At 36.6% G+C, this 24509-nt stretch overlaps 1 protein-coding gene across 4 annotated transcripts in view; it reads left to right on the top strand.

Annotated features, from left to right (window-relative positions):
• Nucleotides 1-24509, top strand: part of RNGTT (RNA guanylyltransferase and 5'-phosphatase) — a 184795-nt gene that overhangs the window by 17869 nt on the left and 142417 nt on the right. For all 4 annotated transcript variants that reach the window (XM_062608379.1, XM_062608377.1, XM_062608376.1 and 1 more), the window contains 4 exons: nt 1465-1540; nt 5038-5287; nt 11571-11680; nt 12471-12572. In XM_062608379.1, the coding sequence (XP_062464363.1) occupies nt 1465-1540; nt 5038-5287; nt 11571-11680; nt 12471-12572 (538 nt within the window). The remainder of the gene's footprint in view (nt 1-1464; nt 1541-5037; nt 5288-11570; nt 11681-12470; nt 12573-24509) is intronic.

Here is a 24509-nt window from a genome sequence, read left to right as displayed (position 1 = left end):
ATATTCCAATGCATTTGTCTTCCCGTCCTTTCACTGGGGGATGAATTCAATAAAATAGAGGCTGAAGACTTAATTCTTTTATTCTGACATTGAGAAGATAAGTAATCCAAGGTGATTATACTGTTGCATATTTTTCTTTTTGTATTTTTTTCTTTCAAATTAATAAGTCTGGTCTTAGCATGGTAATAGCAAATTTGAAATAGAATTGTGGTCTGCTGATGCCTCTTTCAGGTTTCAGATAGGGTAATCTGGATATGATTTTTATGCCTGATGGTGTGAAATGAATGTTATGCTTGTTGAATTCACTAAAAACACAATTATTGAATTTGATTGCATTATCTTCTGATAAGCATTTGAGCAGTCATGAAAAAATGTTCTGAAACTTATCTGTATTAGCTGCATTTCAGTTGCAGTAAGGTAGTGCTCTTGAATTGGGATAAAATGAAGTATCCTATACTCTTGTTGCTAATAATTTGCAGAATGAATGTAATAAATGGCTTTTAGGCTTATGTGCTTTATGTGATCTGAGCTGCCTTGATGGGAAGGTACATAAGTTTTTAATGTTACTGAGGAAGGTAGAAGGATCCAAAAACACACATATGAAACTAAAGCATGCAGGGAAATCATGACATAATCACCATCACAGAAACGTGGAATGCTTAGCATGATTGGAGTTCTGCAGTGGATGGCTACAAGCTCTTCAGAAGGGATAGGCGAGCAAAAAGGTGGTGGGGTTGCATTGTATGTCAGAGTGCATCAACTGCCTTCAACTGAATGGTGTAAATGAGAAGGCTGAATGTTTGTGAGTAAAGGGAAGGCTAACCAAGCAGATATCCTGGTAAGAGTCTTTTATAGACCACCCAGCCAGGATGAAGTTACAGATGAAGTGCTCTTCAAACAACTGGGAGAAGTTTCACAATTGTTTGCCCTTGTTCTTGTGGGGGACTTCAACCTGCTAGATGTCTGCTGAAAGTACAACACAGCAGAGAAGAAACAATCCAGGAGGTTCTTGGAGTGTGTGAAATATAACTTCCTAACCCAGCTGGTTAGCGAGTCAAGTAGGGGAGATGCCTGGCTAGATCTATTCACAAACAGAGAAGGACTGGTGAGTGATGTGATGGTTGGAGGCTGTCTTGGGCAAAGAGATCACAAAATGATTGAATTTTCAATCCTTGGAGAAGTCAGGAAGAAGGTCAGCAAAACATCCACCTTAGACAATATCTGAGGGTAATCAGGTATTGGAACAGGCTACCCAGAGAAGTGGTGGACTCACTGTCCCTGGAGGCGTTCAGAAAGTGTGTAGATAAGGCCCTCACTGAGATGCTTTAGTGGTGGCCTTGACAGTCCTGGGGTAACAGTTGGACTTGATGATCTTACAGGTCTTTTCCTACCTAGTTGATTCTGTGATTCTGTGTTTGTCAAAACTACTTGCAAATGGTTATACTCTTTTCTTGTCTTGTCTAGGTGTCCATTGCACACATGGTTTCAATAGAACTGGATTTCTGATCTGTGCCTTCTTGGTCGAGAAGTTGGATTGGAGGTAACTTTGAATATTAATTCCCAGGGATTTGTGAAAGTTACCAAAAACATCTTCAGTATGTTTTAGTCATTGTTCTGACGGCTATCCTAATGTATTCAGTGTTAGTTATTTTAAAACTGACAACTAATCTTGAGCAAATAATCTATGTTAATATTATTTGTATGATGCCTTGGTAGTTTAGCATGTTTCAATTGAGCTTTCCAGGTCCAATAGGTCAAGAGTCAGCTGTACCTCCTGTGTGTGGGCTTTTAGGAGTGTATACATTGTACTGTACACATCTTCCCTGTGATGTGTCCCATATTTTGAGTAAGAATGTAGAATTTCAGAGGTGTCTGAAAGATTATTTCTTTTACTTTTTCATCTTTTTCCATGTAGGTTTGCATGGAGGTGTTTTGGGGTTCTTTGAGTTCTTAAGAGCAGACATTAGCTAGAAAAACAGCAGAGTGGCATACTTGCTTCTGAAGGGTCAAGGGGGAGACAAAGTCTTTGTTTCCAGCTTGTTTTTTGACTAAAGTCCACAGCATGGTTCTATACAGACTCATCAGAGTTGTTTGTTTTTTTTTTTCTGTTTTTGTAATTAAAAATGTTGGTGCCTTCATAAAGAGTAGTGATCTGTTTAAGTAACGTTAGTGTAAAAAAAACCATGCCTGTACCATGCTGGTGGGCGTGACTTTTGCACGTCTGAGAGTACTCACAAAATACAATTTCCTTGCTAACGGGGTCCCATGCATCACCTGTTTCTTCACAAACCCCTTAAGCATTCTGATGATATTTCTTCTGTGGTCCTTTAAGTGAAGAAAATTCTGCTTCTGTTGCAGCATTTTCTTCTTACTGGACATACATTTATTTGGTGCTTAGCATGTATGTGCAAGCTGTTTGCAAAGAACTAGGTCATTGTTGCCTGTTAGTAAACTTGGATAAAGACACTGGAGTAACGGAGGCAGAACACCGTTAGTAGTGGGTGCCTGAATCTTGGCAGGATGTTAGCTGAGTATAGGAAGTAGATGCAGATACAGATATCTTCTATAGTATGATTCTGGTTGTTCCTATGAACTAGAAAATCTGTATATTTTTATTCTAACAATTTAAAAGCAGCATGCAATAGCTAGAATTGATCCTTTATTCTGAACAGGCAGTGCACTTGAATCTTTTTGAATTTCATGCTTTTATGCAGCTTCTCTTTATTTTCAAACCTCTGTCGAAAAGCCTTGAAACTTAATAGGCGTGGGTTTTTTTTTTTTCTTAATTCAGATAGTTAGTTGTATCAAGTTGTTTCATCTCTTTTGTTAATAGAACACCCAGATATCACTTGGTTGGGGAAAAATGTCCACAGCAAAAGAATGAAATTTGGCAAGGTAGTTAATGCTAAGCATTGTATCAAGACAAATCCAATTTAGAATCAGAATAGTTAGGGTTGGAAAGGACCTTAAGATCATCAAGTTCCAACCCCCCTGCCATGGGCAGGGACACCTCACACTAAACCGTATCACCCTTGGCTTCGTCCAACCTGGCCTTGAGCACTGCCAGGGATGAAGCATTCACAACCTCCCTGGGCAACCTTTTCCAGTGCCTCACCACCCTAATAGGAAAGAATTTCCTCCTTATATCCAATCTAAACTTCCCCTGTTTAAGTTTGAACCCATTATGCCTTGTCCTGTCACTACAGTCCCTAATGAAGAGTCCCTCCCCAGCATCCCTATAGGCCCCCTTCAGATACTGGAAGGCTGCTATGAGGTCTCCAGGCAGCCTTCTCTTCTCCAGGCTGAACAACCCCAACTGCTGTATCATTCTTTAAAATAAGGCACTGTTATTTGCTGATGAGGAAATAAGATTTTCCTGATGGAAAAATCCATCCATATTCATTCCTTAAGCATATGATGTAGAGTGCTGATGATGTATTGTGAATACTGAGACATATTTTATAGTTAAAGAAAGGTCATACTGACTGAAAGCTCTTCAGCTAGTGGATAGAAACCTTACTTGACTCTGCTTTTCACAACTCATTTTCCCAAAAACTGCTGTGTTTCTAGAAATTGCAAAATGTTTTCTTCCAGCTACGTTTCTGTGTTTGAAATCTGTGCTGCCTCTTTTGGCTTTGACTGCCATCTATTCCAGTATAGTATAGAGTTCTAATATCATCAGAGACCAATTTGGGTGACTTTCAGGCCCCATTCCTTTTGGTTGATTTTGTCAGTTCATGTAATCATGTCATGTGATCAATGGCATTGATTACAGAAGATGAGAAACAGTATTAAGAAAAATACAAAATAAAAATGTCTTGTGAGGAAGAAATTAGGAGTCTTTAGAAAACAGAATGGGGAAAAAAGCACCTACTGTAACTCAGATTCTTAAATGGTCACTTCTGAGATCCAGTGACAATCTAAGAAAGCATTTTCCACTCTGGAAAATGTTTGTTATTCCTCTCTCTAAAGATTAGAAGAGAGAACCAAACTTACTGATTCTTAGGAAGTGTTACTGTCTATTCTGGGAAATTTGCCTCAAAGTCTTTTGCACTTAAATTCTTTTTTCCATTTTAGCTGAATGTTTTCCTTGTTCCAGTGACACGCTGTTTTCTTACTTGAAAAGAATATTTTGAAAAAGTCTGTCTGAAAAATCTTCTATTCCAATTTTAAGAAGGCAAACAGGGGCATGTACTCTTTGTGATTTCTTCTCTCTTCTATCTGGCAAGATTTCTAAGTGTTGGTCCATGGAGGTTTACTGCTTCACCCAGCCATCATGAATTGTATGATCAGTGTTTTCTGTTGAAACATTTTCTTAGGGTTGGCCCTTGTGCTGTACTTGCTTTCCTGTTGGCTAGTGAAAGTGCATGACTAGTTTCTGTTTTTTTTTTTGTGATCCAGTGTGCAGTTTCTTAAAGCACTTATGGTTATTAGCTGCATAGTAAAAGATTTCTGAATGACAGATTTATTTATTTATTTATTTATTTATTTATTTATTTATTTAGAGAAACTTCTGGAAAGAGAAGCAATTTCAAAAGATTAGGACTTTTTTTGCAGTGTGATGGCAAAACCTCTGATGAAAGGAAAGATAATTATTAGAGGAGAAAAAATGTAGCCATAATTGAATTTCAAATCTTGAATTTTCTTCATTAAATTTGTTAATCTTTTTTCTTTAGTCCTTTTTGTCTTCATTCAGTCCTTAAGTACTTATCTATGTGTCATCCATTCCTTTCTGTAGCAATAATAAAAGTTTTAATTAGGTGACCAGCACAACGCAATCAAGCTGCAATAACGAGGCGAAGCAGCACAAGCTGCAGTTCTGAGAACATAAGCAGTGCATGCAGAATCTTGTGCAAGTGCAACTGTTGCCAGGCTAATCTAAGTATGATATTTCAAAAGTAATGAATGTTCTTGCAATTACCAGTTTGGAGTTTGTTGTAATTCTCAGTCCAATAAATCTTAATGTTTGGTAAGGCATAACATGACTAAAACATGTAAATTAAGCATCCAGAGTAATTTTCAATTTTTATTTGACAGTATTGAGGCTGCTGTGGCTACTTTTGCTCAGGCTAGACCACCAGGTATTTATAAAGCGGACTATTTGAAGGAATTGTTTCGTCGTTATGGAGATGAAGATGATGCACCATCACCACCCGAGCTACCAGAATGGTGCTTTGATGATGATGAAGAGGAGGATGATGATAATGGTAAAACAGGAGGCCCGGAATCAGAACCTGGATCATCAAGCGCTTCCTTTGGCAAGAGGAGGAAAGAACGCCTAAAACTGGTATTTTTGATTAAGAACTTAATATTCAGAAAGCTAAACTTTATTTCATAAACTCATAGTCATCATTTACTGCATAATACATGCTATACAAGCGTCAGTGCTCTTGCCTATGAGGACCTGTAGTATTGTCTCTAACCAGGAAAATCTGTTAGATTCATTGTAAGCTTGCTTATGTTTACTATATGAAACTTAGAGTTTAACATTCAACACCTCAGCTATTTCAGTTGTAAAAATGACTTAAAATTTCTGTAATATAACAATTTCTTTTGAAGTTTGAGTTGCGATAGTAAAGCACTTTTTAATTATTTACTCTTGTCTTTAGAGGTGAAGTGTTATGGGGGAGTGGAGTGTGTAAATAGTTTTTACTTATTTTTTGTAGCCATGTGGATGAAATTCAGAATCTTTAAAGTTCAGTGCTCATTTTGGTAAATATTCTTCTGGAAATACTGGAGGATGGAGAACAGGATTAGCAAAAAGCAAGATGAGCTTAAAACCCTCAAGGCAGCTTTGAAATTATGTATTTTTCAAAGCTGTTTTAACTGTATAATGATAAGAAATATGGCTGATCACTTATTATGATTATTTTGACATTTGCATAATTGTGAATTATGAAGCGAGTTATTGTAGTTACCGTAATACAGAACTAATACTCAAGTACAAAGAATATACTTGTGTCATCTGAAGACTAATGGCTCAGTTCTCTCCAAATTCCTGACTCTTTATTTTTTTTCATTTGCAGGTAAAGTAGGGGAAAATGTTGCTGAGTGCAAAAATACATTCGGTTCTTTTCACATAATACTGACTTATTGAGTGCTGAGGTGTGTTTGTTTGCAAACACTTAAAAATCCTCATATGAAATATGCTGCAAAAATGCAGTTTGTTGTTACTGCAGCTGCTCAACATTGTTTACAGATGGAATAGCCTGAAAGGAGTACAAAATGTAGTCCACAGAAGCAAAATGAACTTTGAAAACTTTCAAGTAGTCCATCAGCTGGAATAAAAAATTGCCCACACTGTGAAAAGGCATAATAAAAATATATTCAGGGGTATAGCCACTACCTCCATTAGCCTTGCAGTAAAACTTTTGTATCTAAATAAATTACTTGGACTGAAACCTCAAAACTTTGGGGTTTTTTTTTTTTTTTTTACTCGCCTTTTAATGTATTAGCAAATGAGGTGTGATGGTGAGGTCCAATGACAGCCTCTTTTCAGACAGTATGAAACTGAACTGATTTGTTTAACAGGAGTCGTGTTACTGGCTTCCTAGGATTTTTCTTATCTGCCACCATAGGGTTTTTGGAAAGCTGGAAGCTAAATTATACGAATAAGCATATTAATAATGAAAAGTTAATTAAGAGTTAGAGAATTTATGAAAGAAAGAATCATCTAGTTAATATGCATATTCGTATAATTCAGTTTTGCAGCTCTGGAGGAACATGAAGAGGAGGAACGGGGAAAATTCTTTACCATGGTTCTTGGCTGGCAGATTGGACTGCTTCTTAACTCAGTAGAGAGATGGATACAGTCTATTTGTGGTTCCTTGTAAATAGGCGATCTACAGGGGGAATGATTATCAGGTAAATACCTCTAGCTCAGATTTTCTTATTTTGCTTTCTGAAGGGCTACATTTTCAGCGTTACATTGATTTCCTGCAGCAAATGATTTTGGCCTTCTAATATGACTCTTTCTCTAATCACCTAGGGGTAGACAGTGTCAAACTAGAGGTGGTTTTGGTGGTAGTGGTGTTCTGAAATATTTTCATTTTGACCCAAATCTTTGTGGGGGCAGAAGAAAAGTTCGGAGTTAGAGGAGGAGGCAATAAACAACTGCCCAGCTATCCTGCAAAGTAGTTACCGTGCTGTCCATCTCAGAAATTCCATCTTGGATGTGAGGAACTTTACTTCAGCCTGTTTCATTAAAATGGCCATATTTTGATGTCAAGAAGTCTTGACAGCCTCTCTTTTCTATGCTACAGAAACTGTGGAACTCTTAGAACATAATGTCATTACAGTTTCCTTTGTCATCACCCAAATGTAGTTGACAGGTAACAGCAAACCTGTTTGCTGTAGTCTCAGATTCTACACAGGAAATCCAAACATGTTTTGACTTTGTCAGTGCATGCCATAATAATTGTAGCACTGAAGCGTCATTGTTAACTGACATTAGAATCTCACCTCGGGAAAAAAAGCCTTTAGAAAAAAAAACCTTGATTTTGCAAATAGGACAAAAAGTTACAGTTCTGAGCCAGAACCTTCAAACTTTTCATGTGTGAGCTGGATCTTTGTCAGAGGTTAACCCCTGTACATATCCTTCTGCCCATGGGCATCTTGACGGATATGAGAAAAAATTGTTTTCTGGTTTTGCAGCAGCATTTTATGTACTTGAATACGTAAATATGGGTGTAATTTCTTTTTAGCCTTCTCATTTCCCACATTAGATGCCAACGCAGTGTACCATCTAAAAGGAAGAAAATAAACTCTGTCCCAGCTGAAACCAGGATGTGACTTCTTCTCTAGTGCATATTTTTTATACTTCTGACCATTCTTATTTTTTGTATTCTGACTAACATTTTTCTGAGACAGTGGTACCTATAATTGAACACAAGCCTTTATTTAGCTGAGGCCATCCTAGTGCTTTATAGGGAGGAATTAATTTCACATGTCTTAAGGCTAATACTTCTGTTTATATATCTTAATATAATTGTCTTTTACAAAACAGAATAATACTAATTGAGCTTTTGTTCTCTTGCTGCCTCCGTGTCTTTTTCTCTAATTATCTACCAGTGTGTGTTTGTATAATTGCTTATTCTTTAATGAGGATTATGTGGAACTTTGTTTATACTGAATTGCACAGTGTTTTTTCCTGTCCTTAAAATTAAGGGTAACACTGAATTCTTAAGCTACCGTAACAGTCTGTATGCCTGTTACTAAACTCACAGATTCAATGAAAGTAAGAATATGCTAATGAGAAATGTGGGGAAAAGAAATTAATTCTTTTATTCCTAACAGACTTCACAGATCCTCCTCAATACATTCTTCCATTATGTTAGTGAAACTAACTCTGAATCTAGTTTTCAGACAAGTTGCTCTTTTTTATAGAAGTTACATCTACCTCATGTTTTCTGAGTTCTGAGAACAAGATGAGCAAACAAAACCAAGCAGGCATCAAAATGTGTGATATTTCCTGCTTCTCCCAATTCTGTGAAGCCTTTTTCTTCACCAGAACCAAATGATTTGTTGAACACTGTTGTTATTGAGTGGCAGTCAGTACAATTTTGTGTATCATTTTTACTTGTAAATGCCTAGAGGCAGTTCTTGTATTTGGTCTTGTATTTCTAGGTATTAAATCTAAGCTGATCATTTTAACTCCCTGGCTCTCCCTTCTTCTCTTTTAGAAGATGCGGGCTCTTTCTCTTCCTGATGTGCTTTGGAATGTTTCTTGTCCTCTGGAAAAGAGTCTCTGAGCATAGTGGCACTCAGTCAAGTCTAGGTAGCTGAAGGTGGCTATTGCCTGGGCCTGGTGATGGGCACTAGGGTCAGGGAGGTGTGTGTATGGGGTTATTTCCACTCAGCCACTCCTCCAGATGGTGTTTATGATCTTCCCAACACATTGCCACATCTTCAGCTGAAGTGATGGGTGGAGGGGTACAGATCAAGGAGAACTTGATCAGTGCACATGGTGTTGAGGTTGTGCAGAGTGTAGAAACTAAGTACATGTAGGTTACCTTGGATTCATTAAGGCTTGGCACTTGTGGCTTAATAGCAGTGCTGAAGACCTGAGGGGCATCTGCTGAGCTGAGTGCTCTTGCATCTTTGCACTGTGTTCTCCACTGTCCTGTTTCCACCACACGAGAGCTGTTAGCTCAACTGTGGTGTAGAAAGTGCATGGATCTGTCTCAGTTCTGGCACTTTAAACAAGGGGATGTCCTGAAACCTGGAGTGCTGAGTGAGCTAAGCATGGGCACCCATGTGACTCACCTTGTTCTCATAGTGCTCTGCCTTAGCTAAGTGGGTATACTTGAGGCAGATAATCTGCAAGAGACACATTAAAATGGCAGGCACCAATTTCATGTTTGTGACTTTTCTGGAAAATCTTTCCTGTTACCTGCCTTTTTGCTTTAATCTTAGCAGCTGTACTGCCATCACACTCTGCCATTATTCTGAGAAGCAAGGCTCAACTATCTTCCTTTATTATGTGGTGCTCTTAACCACTTGGAATTCAGACAATGTGCTGGCCAGCCATATATAGCTGTTTCCTCCCTCGCCCAGTCACATGTGTGCTGTTGCACCTGCTGGTGCCCACAACAGTAATATGGGATAAATGATGGGCCAAAAGTCTGTGGAACTTAAGGTAATTAAGGTTATGAACTAGTGTATTTATTTAGGACGTACTATTCTCAGAATATAGTTTGGTAATACTGATACAACTGAGCCAGTCTTAACTAAATGCAGGCTGTACTGAAAACTGCTTTCCCTTTACTCTGTATTCCTTCTGCTTCCCTTGTTCTGGAACTAGTGCTGATTTATCCTATGGTGAACTAGTTTAGGATACAAATTTGGCAGAAAATTATTAATTTATAATGTTACTTTTGCTAACTTAATTTGTAGACTTGTTCAAGAGTAGAGCACAGACAAGTGCCATGGTATGTGCAAAGAGAAGGAGCAAAAATGCTGCTTTCTTCAGTAGTAGGCAGCTAGATTTGGTAATGCAAGTTTGAATCATTTTAGAGAACAGATAAGAAATATTTGTATCTTCATATGCAGGATTCATAGCTCAACAGGTGAAATGTCATGCTTTGATCTTCTTAGTCTGCATTGAGAATTTGAGTTTTGAAATATGGTTGATTTTGGATCTGTATAGAAATCTTTAATTTTGTAGCTTTGTAAATCTCATGGCTTTAATGTGTTCTGTTGTGCAGAATTTGTTTTATTCCACTCGGCATCATTTTTTTTCTGGAATGTACAAGTCATTTAGAGCTTTATTTTCAGTATTGTTGATCTGTGCATATGCTCTTTTTGTGGCATTTGGGAGACCACCTCCACTTTAGTAATCTGGTTTATACTGAGAATAAAATTACGCAAGTATATTTTTACACAAATTTTTTTGTTACAAACCAGCTGTTTATGTTTTCTCGTTTGTTATGATGTTTGTCTCAGATCAACTGAGAATCCTTTAAGTTTGCTGTTGCATGTACCCTCATTCTTTCTATTGTTTTCCCTACAGTGTAAGTTTTGAGTCATGTAACGTGGTAGTTCACCCAGATAGAGGTGAAATCCATGTAATTGTACTTCCTGTATTGGAATTACTGTCTAGGTCTGAAAGAAAGACTATATTTTATTGAAAGCTTGCATCTCCAGGATTTGAAGGGAGAAAAGTGGTGATACTTTTTTTTTTTTTGAAAAAAAACCACTGAGCTCCTCATGCCTAAAGATGTTTCCCAATGACTTTAGTTCACTAATTATCAGACTGCTTATGTATATCTTGCATGTTAGATTTCTACTCTTAGTGAGCAGCTCTTACTTTCCATGAATCAAGGAGAGTATGGAATTGCTGGTCTAGAAATACTATGTATGTATGAAAAAAATTTATTTAACATTTCATAGGTCAATTTTGCCCTTAGTTTCCAGTTTGCTTATTTTGAGGCTATACCTTTTGATACTTTAAAAATTGGCGTCACTGCCAGAAAGTTTTGTCACCTTTAATGTATGGTATTTTGTTCTAGGCTTAGAATATTGTTAGGTTCAAATTTTTATCCACAAATAAATGTCTGGCACTACCTTATTGTGTAACATTTTGTGTACTAAGGGTGATTAATTTGATCCCTACAAATTCCATATGTGATCAGTTTACTATTAAGTACTTCATAATACTGTGCCTGCTTTACAAATAAAACCACTTTAGTTACAAATGAAAAAAATGAGTCAGACTGATGCTGTAGCTTGATGTGGGAACTTTCTAGAGAGCACTTGCTAAACAGTGCCTATCCCATACCATTTTCCTCCTTTTTTTTTTTTCTTTTAATTGTTGTTTTATTTTTTTCCCCCATAAATAACTCATTTCAGTTCCTGGGTTCATAATATGGCTCACCAGTAGTTTATTGGCAAAGCTCAGCTTATGTGTCTTGGTATTTGGGAGTAAATGTTTAAGGAATATTGAAGCTGTTATTGCTCATGAGGGTCAGGTTGTAAAAAGAGACTTAATCTTGTATTGACATGTTCTGAACTGCTTTTGTGAAAGCTTAAATGCTATTTTTTCTTTTTTTTTTTTTTTTTTTCCTATTTAGGGTGCAATTTTCTTGGAAGGAGTAACAGTTAAGTGTGTGACCCAGGTGACAACACAACCAAAGTTAGGAGGAATACAGCAAAAATGTCAGCAGTTCTGTGGATGGGAAGGGTATGAGAACATGTAGAACTTGTTTATTTATACTGTCTAGAAATAAGTGTCTCTGTTGTTTACAGTAATTTCTAGTTTCTCAGAAGAAAATGGCCCATTGTAAAACTAAGAACAGGTGACTTTTTCGGTGGATTGTTTAAAGAAAAAAGCAAACCTCAAAAACACTCAACAGTGAAACAGATGAGGATCTTTCATTGTACTATGAAATGGGATTATCAGCTGTTGATATTAAGAAATGAGATTCTAGAACTGCTTTTCCATTGAAATAACAAAAGTTTTTCAGATGCATTCTTGCTGTGCGAATTCCAGGTATTTGTGTAAAATTTAGTGCATGCTCAAGCAGTAGATTCATTTATACAACTACTATTACACTTCAATAATAGCCAACTCATTTTTATAGTCTGGTGTTAATGAGAATGCTGGTTTTACTATCTCGAATGCTGAACTCTCCCTTTCCAAAGCTGATGATCCAGGTTGATGGTCACAGTGCTTCCTACCTTGCTGATGTTTATAGTTCTTCTAGTGCATGTAATTTTGAATTCAGGTATCTTTTCCTCTAAAGTTAAAACTTTGAAGTTCCACATAATTTAGTGTACTGTCATAAACAAATACACTTGTTCTTATCAGACAGACATTTGATTCCTCTTGCAAAATACCTTACTGACAAAGATGTTGTAACCCAACCTTGCAGCGAGTCTAGTACAAGGTGTGACTTCAGTCTAATGTCACACAAGGCAATGCATTTTTTCCTGTTGCAGAACCCTAACAAGCATGGTTCTTTTTTCTTTAGGTCAGGATTCCCTGGAGCACAGCCTGTTTCCATGGACAAACAAAATATTAAATTTTTGGAGCAGAAGCCATACAAAGTTAGCTGGAAAGCAGATGGCACTCGGTAAGCTCATTTTAAATGAGAAAGAAACTCTCAGTAAATTGGGTAGATGGTTTGTATTTTCTCAGGAAAAGCGAATTTGTACAAAGGACAAAGCATATTCTAACAGCAAAACTGACTCGAGATTATTTTTTTTTTTTTGCTCTCTTGGTACCCAACATTTGCTGAAGTTTGTGGCCAAGTTTCTTTTTAGCAGCTGTTCTGCAGACTGACCTAAATGTATGTATTTTTATTCTTCTGCCTTGCCTGTCAGCCAAGACTTGCCACCAAGGCCTTAGAACAATCTTAGATAACAGTAGAAGTTTGTTAAGCTAAATAATTTGTTTATAAAAGCTAAATTAAAATTTCTGGTTGATTCTTCAGAAGCTAGCTAGTATTAGAAATGTATTCATACTGTGATCCTTTGTTCAAATTTGTAGTTCTGGTTAGCCAGAGAGTCAGTAGTTTCATGTTCCCTCACTGGTTCTCGTACATTCATTGTAGGTGTGACATTTTTCTTATAACAGACTACAATCTGATTGGATCAATGTGTAGAATCATGGGATGCTTTGGGTTGGAAGGGACCTTAAAGATCATCTAGTTCCAACCCCCCTGCCATGGCCAGGGTCACCTTCCCCTACACCAGGTTGCTCTTGAGTGGTGTTATTACTGACTTGAAATGCATGCTTGCATTTGATTTCTCCAGTGTTCTTATGTTAGCATTTCAAAGTAGGAGAGACTCCACACATCAAAAATAGAATGGCAAACCACTTTTCTCTGCTTGCAGCTGGTTATAGATTGGTCTCAACTGCATGAAACTGGGTTGTCTAAACATGGGTCTCATCAGGTGTACTTCCATTGCTTTGTCTCATATGAAAAAGCCATGTCATATAGGGTCTCTTGCCTTTACACTCAGGAGCTTGGATGAGGTATAGAAAGTATTTGCTGTTCACATTTAAATAAAACACCAAATGTTAGGTTCCCTGTTCCCTTATACTGTGGCTCTTCATACAAACAAATCTTTCTTGATCATTGTAAGTGGAGATTGATACTCCAAACTTTTGCTTTTCTTCAGTATTTCTGGTTTCAAAGCTAAAATCAAGAATCCCTGATACTAATACAAATGATTTTAACCTATACTACTCATACCATACAGATCACAACCTTTCTTTTTGTTGTGGGCTCTATCTTCAGGTAATTAATAGTGTAATTTCTTACATTATAGTCAGTAGTGTTTCAGTAACAGGAAGAATGTATATTGTGTGACAAATTCATTTCAATAGCTTGATTTTTATTTCTGAAAGATGTTCTTTACATACAGTGGTATTTAAACATTTATGATCTGTGCTAAACAGAATTACTTTAATTTTTATTCACTTAGAGCAGATAAATAGGGTTTTAACCTGCTTTGACTTGATCAGAAAAAGTGCAATTACAATGAATTTACGCACAGTAAGAGGAGGACTCTTGTGCTCACTTGTGCGTAGTGGCTTAGACTAGCAAAAGAGTTAAGTGTTTACATGCGTACAAATTAGAAGGCATTGGATGTGTGGATGAAATATAAGCTTTCAAAAACGGGAGGCAAGAACTTCCGTTTTCAGGCTGGTGAAGTTAAAATATTGGTTTTGTGTATAGATATGGGAAAAAGGTGGTGTTTTTTGGGTTTGTTTTTTTTTTTGGTGTTTTTTTTGATTGTGGTTTGTTTGTTTTGCAGGGCACTGGGATATCATTCTCCCATGTGCTGAGACAGCAAAGTAAAGTTTTGATACTAAATAAGCAAGCAGTGTGGGCTGTGGCTGTTTTCTAAAGTTCATTCTGCATTCTTTGTTTTGTTAAGTTTGTTATCTTTAGTAAGTAGAGTGGAGTATCCCAGATACTGAAAATCCTGGAAAATGTGGGGAATTGGGGTCCTACACGAGTTACAAAATGATTCCACATGGAGTCAGTCAGAATTCAGCACAATTCAGAATATAGGACAAGCTCTGTCCTATGAAAAAAACCCAAACCCCTTCAGGCGCCTCTCATCTGTGGAGTTTGTTCTTCAAGGGTTTATTAGCTTGGGCAGTGCATGGTGTGAAAATACAAAGCAAGCTTACACTCAGTATGGCATGCAAGCATTAAGAAATAGGTGGGAATATTTGGCTTATTAACACTGGCTGGTTGTATTCATGAGCACTTGGGTGATGTGATGCAGGCATTCTCAGGATGAGAAATTACAGAAGGATGGTGTTGGGAGATAGTCTTATTCACAGAGCGGTACAGTGCATTCAAACACTGCTGAGCCTAAACAAGTAAAATCAGCCAACTTAAACTGACCTGAAGAGTCTTTCTTTGTCACTTAAATTTTTAATTTGGAATATTGAAATCTTATGAAATTTTCTTATTTTCTTACTCAAATGTACAGGATACATACATTCTGAATACTAGAATAATTATGTAGAAAATTGTAGTGCGCTTGGAAGACTGTCTTTTGTGAAAGAGATTAAGAGTGCATATGTAATTTCTTGTAGGAATTTTCAGTATTTTGGACATTCTGTCCATGTTTTTGGAGGTCTAGAATGGTGACAAACCAGAATGGATGAAGAATGAAACTGAGGGAACTAAACAGTTCTTTTAAATTTTCTCTAAAGATAATAACTTGTAGTTAATTATGGAGATACACAGGCTGATAAGTATATGCACGGAAGAAAATGGTGCTACAGTCTAAGATCCAGTGTTAATAAAATTCAGCTGAAGGAATGTTGTGAAAACCTGAGCTATTATTTGGACATTTAGACACTGTGCATGATAGCTACCTTAATAAAAATGACTGTTACAGTTTTTGCATTGGATGTTCTTCTAATTATTTTGTTGTTCTCCAATGATCTGATCTCCATATGCAATTAAACTGATTTTCATTAATTATTCTGAATACTTGAGTTGGCAGGCATGACCTTCCTGAATTTAACATTAAGACATCAGTTAGTGGAGATCTGTTTACGGATCCCGGCTTACTTTATCTGGAGGTGAAACTCCTGTCATCAGATATCTCTGAAGCTATTCTCTTAAGGGTGGTTTAGATGCAGCAGTCTAGGGTTTGCCTATTACAATATTATTTGACTTACATACTTCGTTTTGTTTTGTTCTTTGCTTAAAAAAAGCACTGCTGTTTCATTGACCCGATTGGTCTTACAGAAAAGCAGGTGCTTAATTAATAGCTTTGTACTGTACTTTCTCACTTAAATAAAATGTTCTTATTTCAGTTAATAGCAGTATCTGCTCAACTTAGCCAAACTTCTTAAATTTCACCATTGTTGAATATCTGCTGCAGCAGTCTTTTTCTAGAGTTTTTAATTGACATGTAATGTTGGTAATTTCAGTGATGACTTTTGTTTTTTTCCAAAGGCATTTGCTATTCCTAGATTTCAGCTGAAGCTGAACTTTCCCTCGTCTGGTTCAAGAAGTGTGGTGGTGGTTCTTTTTAATTGTTCAGTGGTTGAACTGTGCATGTTTTCTTGCTTTCTTAGCATAATTACATTTTTATACCCATAAATTTTTTGGGAAAAAAAAAAAAATCCCTAAATGAAAGAGCATTCTTTAGCATCTTGCATTGACTAAATGTGAAATTGATTACTTCAATTATTTGACAGTGACCCTATAAAATATTTTGGGGAAATTTACTGGGGTAGTATAGTATCTTATACACTTTTGTAACTGTGTGGGTCTGAGTCTGGTTTGGGTCAAAACTCATCCTCCTCAGTTCAATTCTCTTGGAGCATTGAGTCCAGAATCTTTCGACTTACATTTGCTTTGTCTGTCCTGATTGGCAGAGTTAGTGTGTACACTGTGGTCTTGCTTATTCAGTGCCTGGTTTCCAGAGCCCTTATAAGCATCACCTAGGCATACCAGCTTTTTCTCACTTCTGCTTTCCTTCTGAGGCATGCTCGCTCCAAAGAGCAATGAGTGTGAACAAATACTTCTCCCTTCCTGTTTATAAATGCCTCTGTGTAAAGATTTGCTTCTCTGGTTTAGACACATGAACTTTAAAGAGCTTTGAAGCTTACTTAGTTTTGTCTGTCTTTGGAAAAATATTTCCTCTGTGCCAGCCATTTGTGTGTATGTAAATGTTATATGCAACTCTTACTTTTGAGGAAAAACACCTCTAAAATCATATTGCTTTAAATTATTACTATGAAAATATAAATCACTTAAGTCTGCGGCTGTTCTGACTCATTTGGTATGAATTCTGTATATTTATTGGAACAGTTGTCAAACCTCTGGAGTTATGAAAATAATTGTAATGCTATTCGTAAGACACAGAAATCCAAAGGGCAAATTTCCCACTACTAAAATCATTCCTCTTGGCTTTAATGAGATGAACTATATCTTGTATGTTGACAGTAGCTACAAGGTATATATGGCTTTATGAATTTATCCAGTTTTGTAGTACTGTGCTTCTGAAATAGTAGTTGCTCTCTGAAGAAGATAATTGTAACAGTATGTTTAAGGCATACTGTATGACTCTGCATGGTCAGCTTTGTACTGAAAAATGATTAACCCAGGTGGTTAGCGGCTTGCTGTATCCCTTGGTATGTATTTCATTAATACTGTTTGTAGCAGATGCTTGTTCTAATGAGTGGAGATGAATGTTCAGACAGGAGTAGGGTTGGTAAAGTAATAAGATGCCAATTTTGAAAGGGAAAAAAAAAAAGATTGTTACCATGAAGAATAATAAAAAGCTTTAAAATGTCTGTGGAATAATTCAGGGTAATGCAATCAAACAGGAGTAGGTTTTATAATGGTAAAATGTGACCTGAACTCGATGCAAGCTATTAAGGGGTGCAAGTTAATATTTTTTCATTTATGTGAGTACCTTTTTATTTTCACATCTGTACACATGCAGTTCTAGTAAAAAATGATAAATATGATCATAATTCTATAGCTGTTCAATTACGGTAAGGCAACTATTTCAGAAAATGCAGAACAGGTAGTTCTTGCCAAGGGCCATTATATTTGAAAATATTCATGCAGATTTGATGACTTGCAGATACCTATATGCAAACTAGATACCGAATGTAAAACAGCTCTTTGCCAATTGCTGCTAATTGTCTAAAAGGTGTTTGTAACAACATAGGAAAATCTCTGAAGTTAGGTGTTTTGTTGTTTTTTTTTTTTTTTCATGATTACCAAATTACATTTTAGAAAAAAAGCCTATTGCCTAAATAATTCTCATTTTGTCAGCATCATAATAATAAATAAAAATAGTAAAGGTACACTAAACTGTATGATAAAAGGGGTGGCCAGATTTTTAGACTGTGTTATTAATAATTTTGATTTATCCAAAGCATGTAAATTAGTATATTACCAAACTTATGATAGCTTCCCACTTTTCTTAAATTTAGCTTTTTATAGAAATGGAAGAAAACTTCCATTTTTGCTAAGAACTTTAAAATTATTGGCAGTTGCAGCCTCTTCAGAAACACATTTGTGACCATAACTTAGAGAAAGTCTACTGGGTGTGTTTTAAGATAAAATTTCATGAATGTTGTTAAAATGTAATTCAGACAAGGTAAAAGCTTCTTCCTGAATTTGCATAGCTAAATACTTCTTTCTTTCCCTATTCTTTGATAATTTAGATGATGAGATGAAGCTTACATGCGTAACTGAGAAATTGCAGATTCCTAATGTGAAAGTTATCCTAAAGTAATTTGTGACAAGGTGATCATTGTGAAGACCACTTGAAGATCACTTGTGAAAAGGTGATCATTGCCGAAGAACAACTCTAAAAGAAGAGTAAACAGAAACAGCTTTTTTGTTTTAGAAATTAAGACGTAAATTTAGAAATTAAGACGTAAAAGAAACTAGCTCAAAATTAGGTGGCAAGAAAGAAAAATAGTAGCTGTTCTGCAAAGGATTAAAGAAGATGTGGTTAAATGCATGCATGGAGAAATTGTTATCCCTGAGAGACAGAAGGAGGTCAGAGAAAAAGTTGGGATGAGTATGAATGAAGACAGAGAAGACTGGAGGTAGTACTCATTCAGTTAAAAAAATCTATACACTTGAGAATTCATTGTTAAGAACAAGAGATGGGCTTGTCACAAAAGCAGATCTAGACAACAGAAAAATTGTCTCCTGGGAGCAAAGATATTCATGTGGAGTTGAACTGTTGGGAATGAGAAGGAAGCTGTAGATTAATTTTCAGATTGTTACAAATGATGTAACCAGATTCTCATGGATGTGGAATTTTATGCCCAGTACTGGAAATGCCTGAAATAGAGGTTTACACAATTTTTAGCGGATTCTTTCCTAATTAAGAGGAGGGGGGCAAAAATGAAGAATGTTGAGATTTGACAGATGGCTTCAGAAATGGTACCAACAGGAAGGTTTAGAGTTATTAATCAGTGGAAAGCATCTGTGAATAAAGAGCTTTTCTCAAGGTATGAATACCCCCTTTCTGGACACCTAGATGGCTAGTGAATAAGTGAATATACTGTGTTTGAATGTCTTGTCATTTAGTTGTGTTTAAGGCTATACATATTCATGGTCTTGGGTCGGCAAGGACCTTTTCCCTTCTAACGATAAGATGGGGTGAAGAACCCATACAAGAATCACCTGGGTACTTTGAAACTGCACCTTCCTTTCCTTTCTCTTACTCACCTCCCCAGTCTTAAGGAATAGACTTAAATGTTTATCAGTTTTGTACCATTGGTTCATAGTGCTTTGTATCCCTTCCTCTGTGGCTGGAGCATGTTTCTGTGGTCTAAAATTTTGAAGGACAGAAATACTGGGAAGTATTCAGGACATGTACTGAACAGACTTTTTGGGGCCAAATGGATTTTTTAATAGGAGTGACAGGTTTTGTGAACAACTGGGCTTAACTCAAGTGGATTGATTCCAAGTTAAATGAGCTTTATTCAAATCATGTGCTTATGTAACTAGCAGCAATGGACAAAGCCTCAACTGTTGGGTGTTAATTATACATCATTTGTGTGTGTAGGACAGCTACTTTTCAGGCATTTGTTATCATTTTCATTGAAAAGTAGTTGTAAGGGGTTTTCTATTATTGTTATGAAACTGTCAAAATGGTATGGTAATTAAAGAGAAGGTGTGGAACAAAAACCTTGATTAAAAGGGTAAAGTGATTGCTGCTAGTACTCTGTTCCTAACTGCACTGTTTTCTTTTATGCTATGTTTTTATGGTTTTTGGAAGGGAAATGCAGGTTTTGATTACATGGCATAGTCTCTCATGGTCCTTTTAAATAATTAAGTAGCTTTTTAAGACAAAACAAGCTCAGCCATATTTAAACTAGTTCTATAGTTCTGCAGCTGAAAGAACCTTGGTTCTGGATGGGTCTGAAATCCATGTGGGATTTATTTCACTGACTATTTTGAATAATATACTTAACTGGAGATAGCATATATTTTGGCTGGAAATTGAAGTTGTGAAAGTTATTGAAACAGTTCTAATACAGCTTCCTTCCTTCTTCCCCCTCCAGTCAAGATTAAAAGCTGCCAAGTAGCTTTTCTAGACTACAGTACTAAGCACTTACTAGGGACCTGCAGTTTAGCTCTCAAGTGTGTAACGATAACATAATGTCAAGTTTCTGCAGAATTATAAAGAGGTCACATATATGATTCTGGATTATAATGTATAAGTTGGCTTTGTTAATGGTTGCTGAAAAGAACAATTCATAGGTGTTAAGCATTCTAAACATTCCTTTTAATTTTCTGAAAAAGCAGATGCCTAACTCATTGTTTTGTGTGTTTAGATAGGAGGGGAAGAGAAGATGGGATGGGGAATCAGGAATGATGTGTTTTGGGTCTAGAAAGTTGGGGTTTTGGTAGTTGAGGTGTGAATCTGCTCATTCTATCATAATAATTATCCTTTATAGTTGTGTTTGGCAATAACTTTAGGATTACAAGACTGATATCAGCCTGTTCCCCATGAATATTGTAATCTTACTTGAGTTTTTATTTGGGGGTGCAAAAATAAAACTTTGATAAATTCAGGTGAGATTATGGGCAGTTTCAGCATTTGTAGCATGTCCTGTATCTCAAAGTAAAGATATTCTGTAGCTTAGGGTGAAGAAGCTCTAGCAAAAGGTGTCCTCATCTCCACCTGTTGACAAGTTCTGGAAGGGCATGTTGTCTGTTCCTCCTTTTCCAGATACTGCACAGGGAATGAGAGCATGCCTAGGCTTTGGCTAGAAAACTGGCTTTGACAGCAGAAAAGGAGCTGGCAGATTTTGGTAGCCAGAGTCATGGGTGTTACCAGATAACTTGTTGGTCCTGTTTTAACTATATTGATTATGAACCAGGAGTGGTCTCTTTTGACTGTATGTCAAACGAGGCATCACAGAGTATCATAACGTGTTAGATGAATATCTGGAAGTGTTTGGTATAAATATTATTACTCCTAAGAAGTGCCCACATGACTGTATTATGTAAAGTAGAGATGTATATTATAGACCAGGTCTGTTCATGTCACTGCTTTTGGGCTAGGCAGAAATTGTTTTTTACCTTAACGCTGCCTTTGGGTTGGGTGGTTTGACATGGGATTTTTTGGGGGGGAGAGGAATGGTGGTAATGGTGTATTTACTTCTTTATTACTAAGACACATCCATATCACTTTGCTGCTTCTCCATCTCCTGAAGTCAGTTATCATTGGATAAATATAGAGGAATGAATAAATAGATGTGACAGAACATGTCATCCCTGGTCTGAATCCGAATTGGTCTGAATGGCCAAAGAAGGCATTCTTACTCTGGGTTGTTCTTTCCCATTTATATGTGCCCGCAACAGTGTCAAGACTCAGAAGAAATGGTAGAAGGAAAACTTCTGGGGTTTTGTCTCTTTCTCAAGCAGCTAAGGACCACTGCTGATGTGATACCATATGGAGGTATATTTTGTGAAGTAGCAGGCTTGATGCTTCAGAGTTCTGAAGCTGTTTGACAGCTCACAAAGTTTTATGGTCACAATTCTGAGCTTTTTGAAAGGACTGCTTAGCTGATTATTCATATATAACTATTTGAATATTTGGACAGATTGTCTTCTAAGCAAGCTCTTTTGTTTATTTGTAAATAGTTAATGCATTAAAATGCTTATTATGTAGCTTGTGCTATGAATGCTAATCTTAAAGTATTCAACTGTAGTCCTTAAACGTCCTAATTAGGTTGGGATAAATGCTGTGCCTATGCGTGTACCTGATGTTCAGATGATAAGTATCAGTGATTACTGGCTTATTTATTTATTTTCCTTTCTCCCAGACTGCTTTGAATAGTGGAACAGTGCGTCCTGTGCTGCTGGTTTTCTTAGGGGGATTACAGGCACATCTGTTAAGTGTAATGACTTAAGCTTATTCAGGGAAGAATGACTTTCAGTTTGTAAAGTTTAACTATACAAGTATCTACGGCAGCCATTTCCCTTGGCTCTGGTCTTCTAATCCGTGAGCACAAGTGGCAGTTGTGCTCTTCTGTGGCTTGTGCCTGTGATGTTGACAGAATTGACCCAGCATATGTTCTGCCATAAATCAGTTCCAAGTTGAGGGAACCTCCTTTTTTCAAAGCTTGGGATACAAGTTCAAGCTGGGGTACAAGTTCACGCAATCTTGAAGTTATATAGATAATAATAACTTATAAGAGAATTCAGTAGTTCATTGAAGCTTTAGATATAACTTGTTCTGTTAATGTTTTAACTTTTAGAAAAAGTAATTAGGGCATTATACTGTGCAGTTTGTTTTCCAGTAGTATTCTTCCCACTAATGTAGAAATGTATTTGACAACTTAGCATCATTAAAATTTGGGTGAAACAAAGAGAATCTAGTATTTAAAATAAATCTGTTAGTATAGAGATTCTGTTACTGGATCACATCTTTTCTAGCTAGTGAAGTTTTCTTTACAACAGGCATGTCATAGTGCACTGTAAGAATTCTTAGGTATATAGTAATTGTAGAGTAATTTACCCTTTGTTGTAGGTCAAGTAATGACAATAAGACAACTTCAAATTTAACCCATAAGGTTTAATATCCTTTTAGAAACAAAAACCCTCAAGCATTCTAACTTAATTAAAACCCTGGAAGGCAGTCAAGAGAAACACTGTAACTGGATAGTCTTTAACCTTGCTAAATTCTTGGTTTTACCAGCTCTGTTGAAGAATTTCACAGTCTAATAATACTTTAGATAGAAAATGTAGTTTTACATTGGTTTTAAATTTGCCTTCTGTTAAATTAATTAAAGGCATATTTATCCTTGAGTTATAAAACAGGAAAAACTAAAGTTTGAAATCAGTCTAAACTATGATACTTTATTAGGAGAAATTATAACCTGGATACCAGTTTCCACACTTCTTGTGCATTTATCCGTGCTCCATCCTATTACTTGTATTCTTCATTGAAAAACTGCTGGCACACACTGTATCCCAGGTGAGGGGATACTGGTATATTGTACAATGATGCAAAATTAGTTCTTTATTATGTACCATCCTGTTAGTTATTTGACCTAATGGTTTGTTTGCTGGTTTTGTTTGTTTTATTTTTTTTTTGAATTGCAGATGCATTTCTGACCTCTGAAAAGTAGCTGCTGCCTGCTGCTATGTCAGCTTTCTTGACTGACAGTTAATTTAGCATCTTGTAAGGTGGGGAAGTATGGTCTTATCTCTCTCTTCCTGCCTGTGTCTTTAGATAGCCTACCTTGGTACCTTTTGGATATTGAAACTTGTATTGCTCATTATTGTAGTTTGGAGCATTCTGAAGATTTCTGTAGTAAGTGTTGTCATCTGCAGACTCACTGCATCACTTCTGATGATTCTCAGGGTCATAACAGTGACAAAACTTTTTTCTGGAACTTGGGTTGTCAAGGAGAGCAAAAAAAAAAAGGGAAACTTGCATTCAGAGCTTAAAGGAGAGTGGCGGCAGGCAGGAATAAGACAAGTAATTTGATATTGAGTGAGAGAACAGTGGAGGAGACTGAAAGGTAGTAAAGGTTATGGAGATGAATGCCTGTATAAGCTCTGGGCTACTTGTTATCTTACAGTGGTAACTTGCATAAAGTGTATATATTGTGGGGAGTACCACCTCAATGGATTTTGTGCAAACAAAGTTCTGTGGTTTCAAGTAAGAAGGATGAATTGATGAATATAAATTCATAGATACCTGGAGGCACTTAAAATATGTGTGGAGGTGGCACTGAGGGACATGGTTTAGTGGTGAACTTGACAGTGTTAGGTGTATGGTTGGACTCAATGATCTTAAAAGGTCCTTTCCAATCTAAATGATTCTGTGAATATTGAAATCTAGCATAGCCCTTTCATTGTGATATATGAGGTGATAAATAAGAAAATGACTTTTTTTTTTTTTTCCATACTAGCATCAAATCAGGGCAGCAGTCACTTGAAGAAGTGATACAGAATATCAGGCTGGATATTGAGAACCTTCTAGCTTCTCATGAAATTAGACATTGGTGTAGCAGATATGCTAGCACAACTTTCCTTACTGTAGCATGAGTTTTGGATAGCATTCATTGTTTAAGAAAGAAGCAAAATAAAGTTTGAGGGATAACATTTTATTTTCATAATAGCTGAAGGATAAAAAAGTGTTACGGATTTTAGGTTTTGTTTTCAAATATCACTACAGGAATCTTCAGGTAAACTTCTGGGTTACTGCTTTATCTGCTGCAGATACATACCCAGCCGGACCAGAATTATCACTGTGAGCACACTTGAGTGTCTAGATCTCCATTGATGTAATGAGAATTTAGCTGACACAGTTCTTGAAGCCCAGAGTACTATTCATTTTACCTTAAAGTAGACATCTTATAATTATGGAACTTTTCTACCCCCTTGTGAAGGTAGAGAATTCATGGAGAATTTTGCCCAGTGACAAATCCAGGCACTTCCAAATGTAATAAGAGATACACGAGATACATTTATTTACTAAACAGCAGCCTAGTAACACAGTATTTTAATACTGACAAAAAAAAACCCCTT

This window comes from Pezoporus occidentalis, unplaced genomic scaffold, assembly GCF_034315485.1.
Source record: "Pezoporus occidentalis ecotype Australia unplaced genomic scaffold, CSIRO_AGI_Poc_V1 ctg13, whole genome shotgun sequence".
Lineage (NCBI taxonomy): Eukaryota > Metazoa > Chordata > Aves > Psittaciformes > Psittacidae > Pezoporus > Pezoporus occidentalis.
Note: the sequence above shows the minus strand (reverse complement) of the source record. Positions and strands in the feature narration are given on the sequence as shown.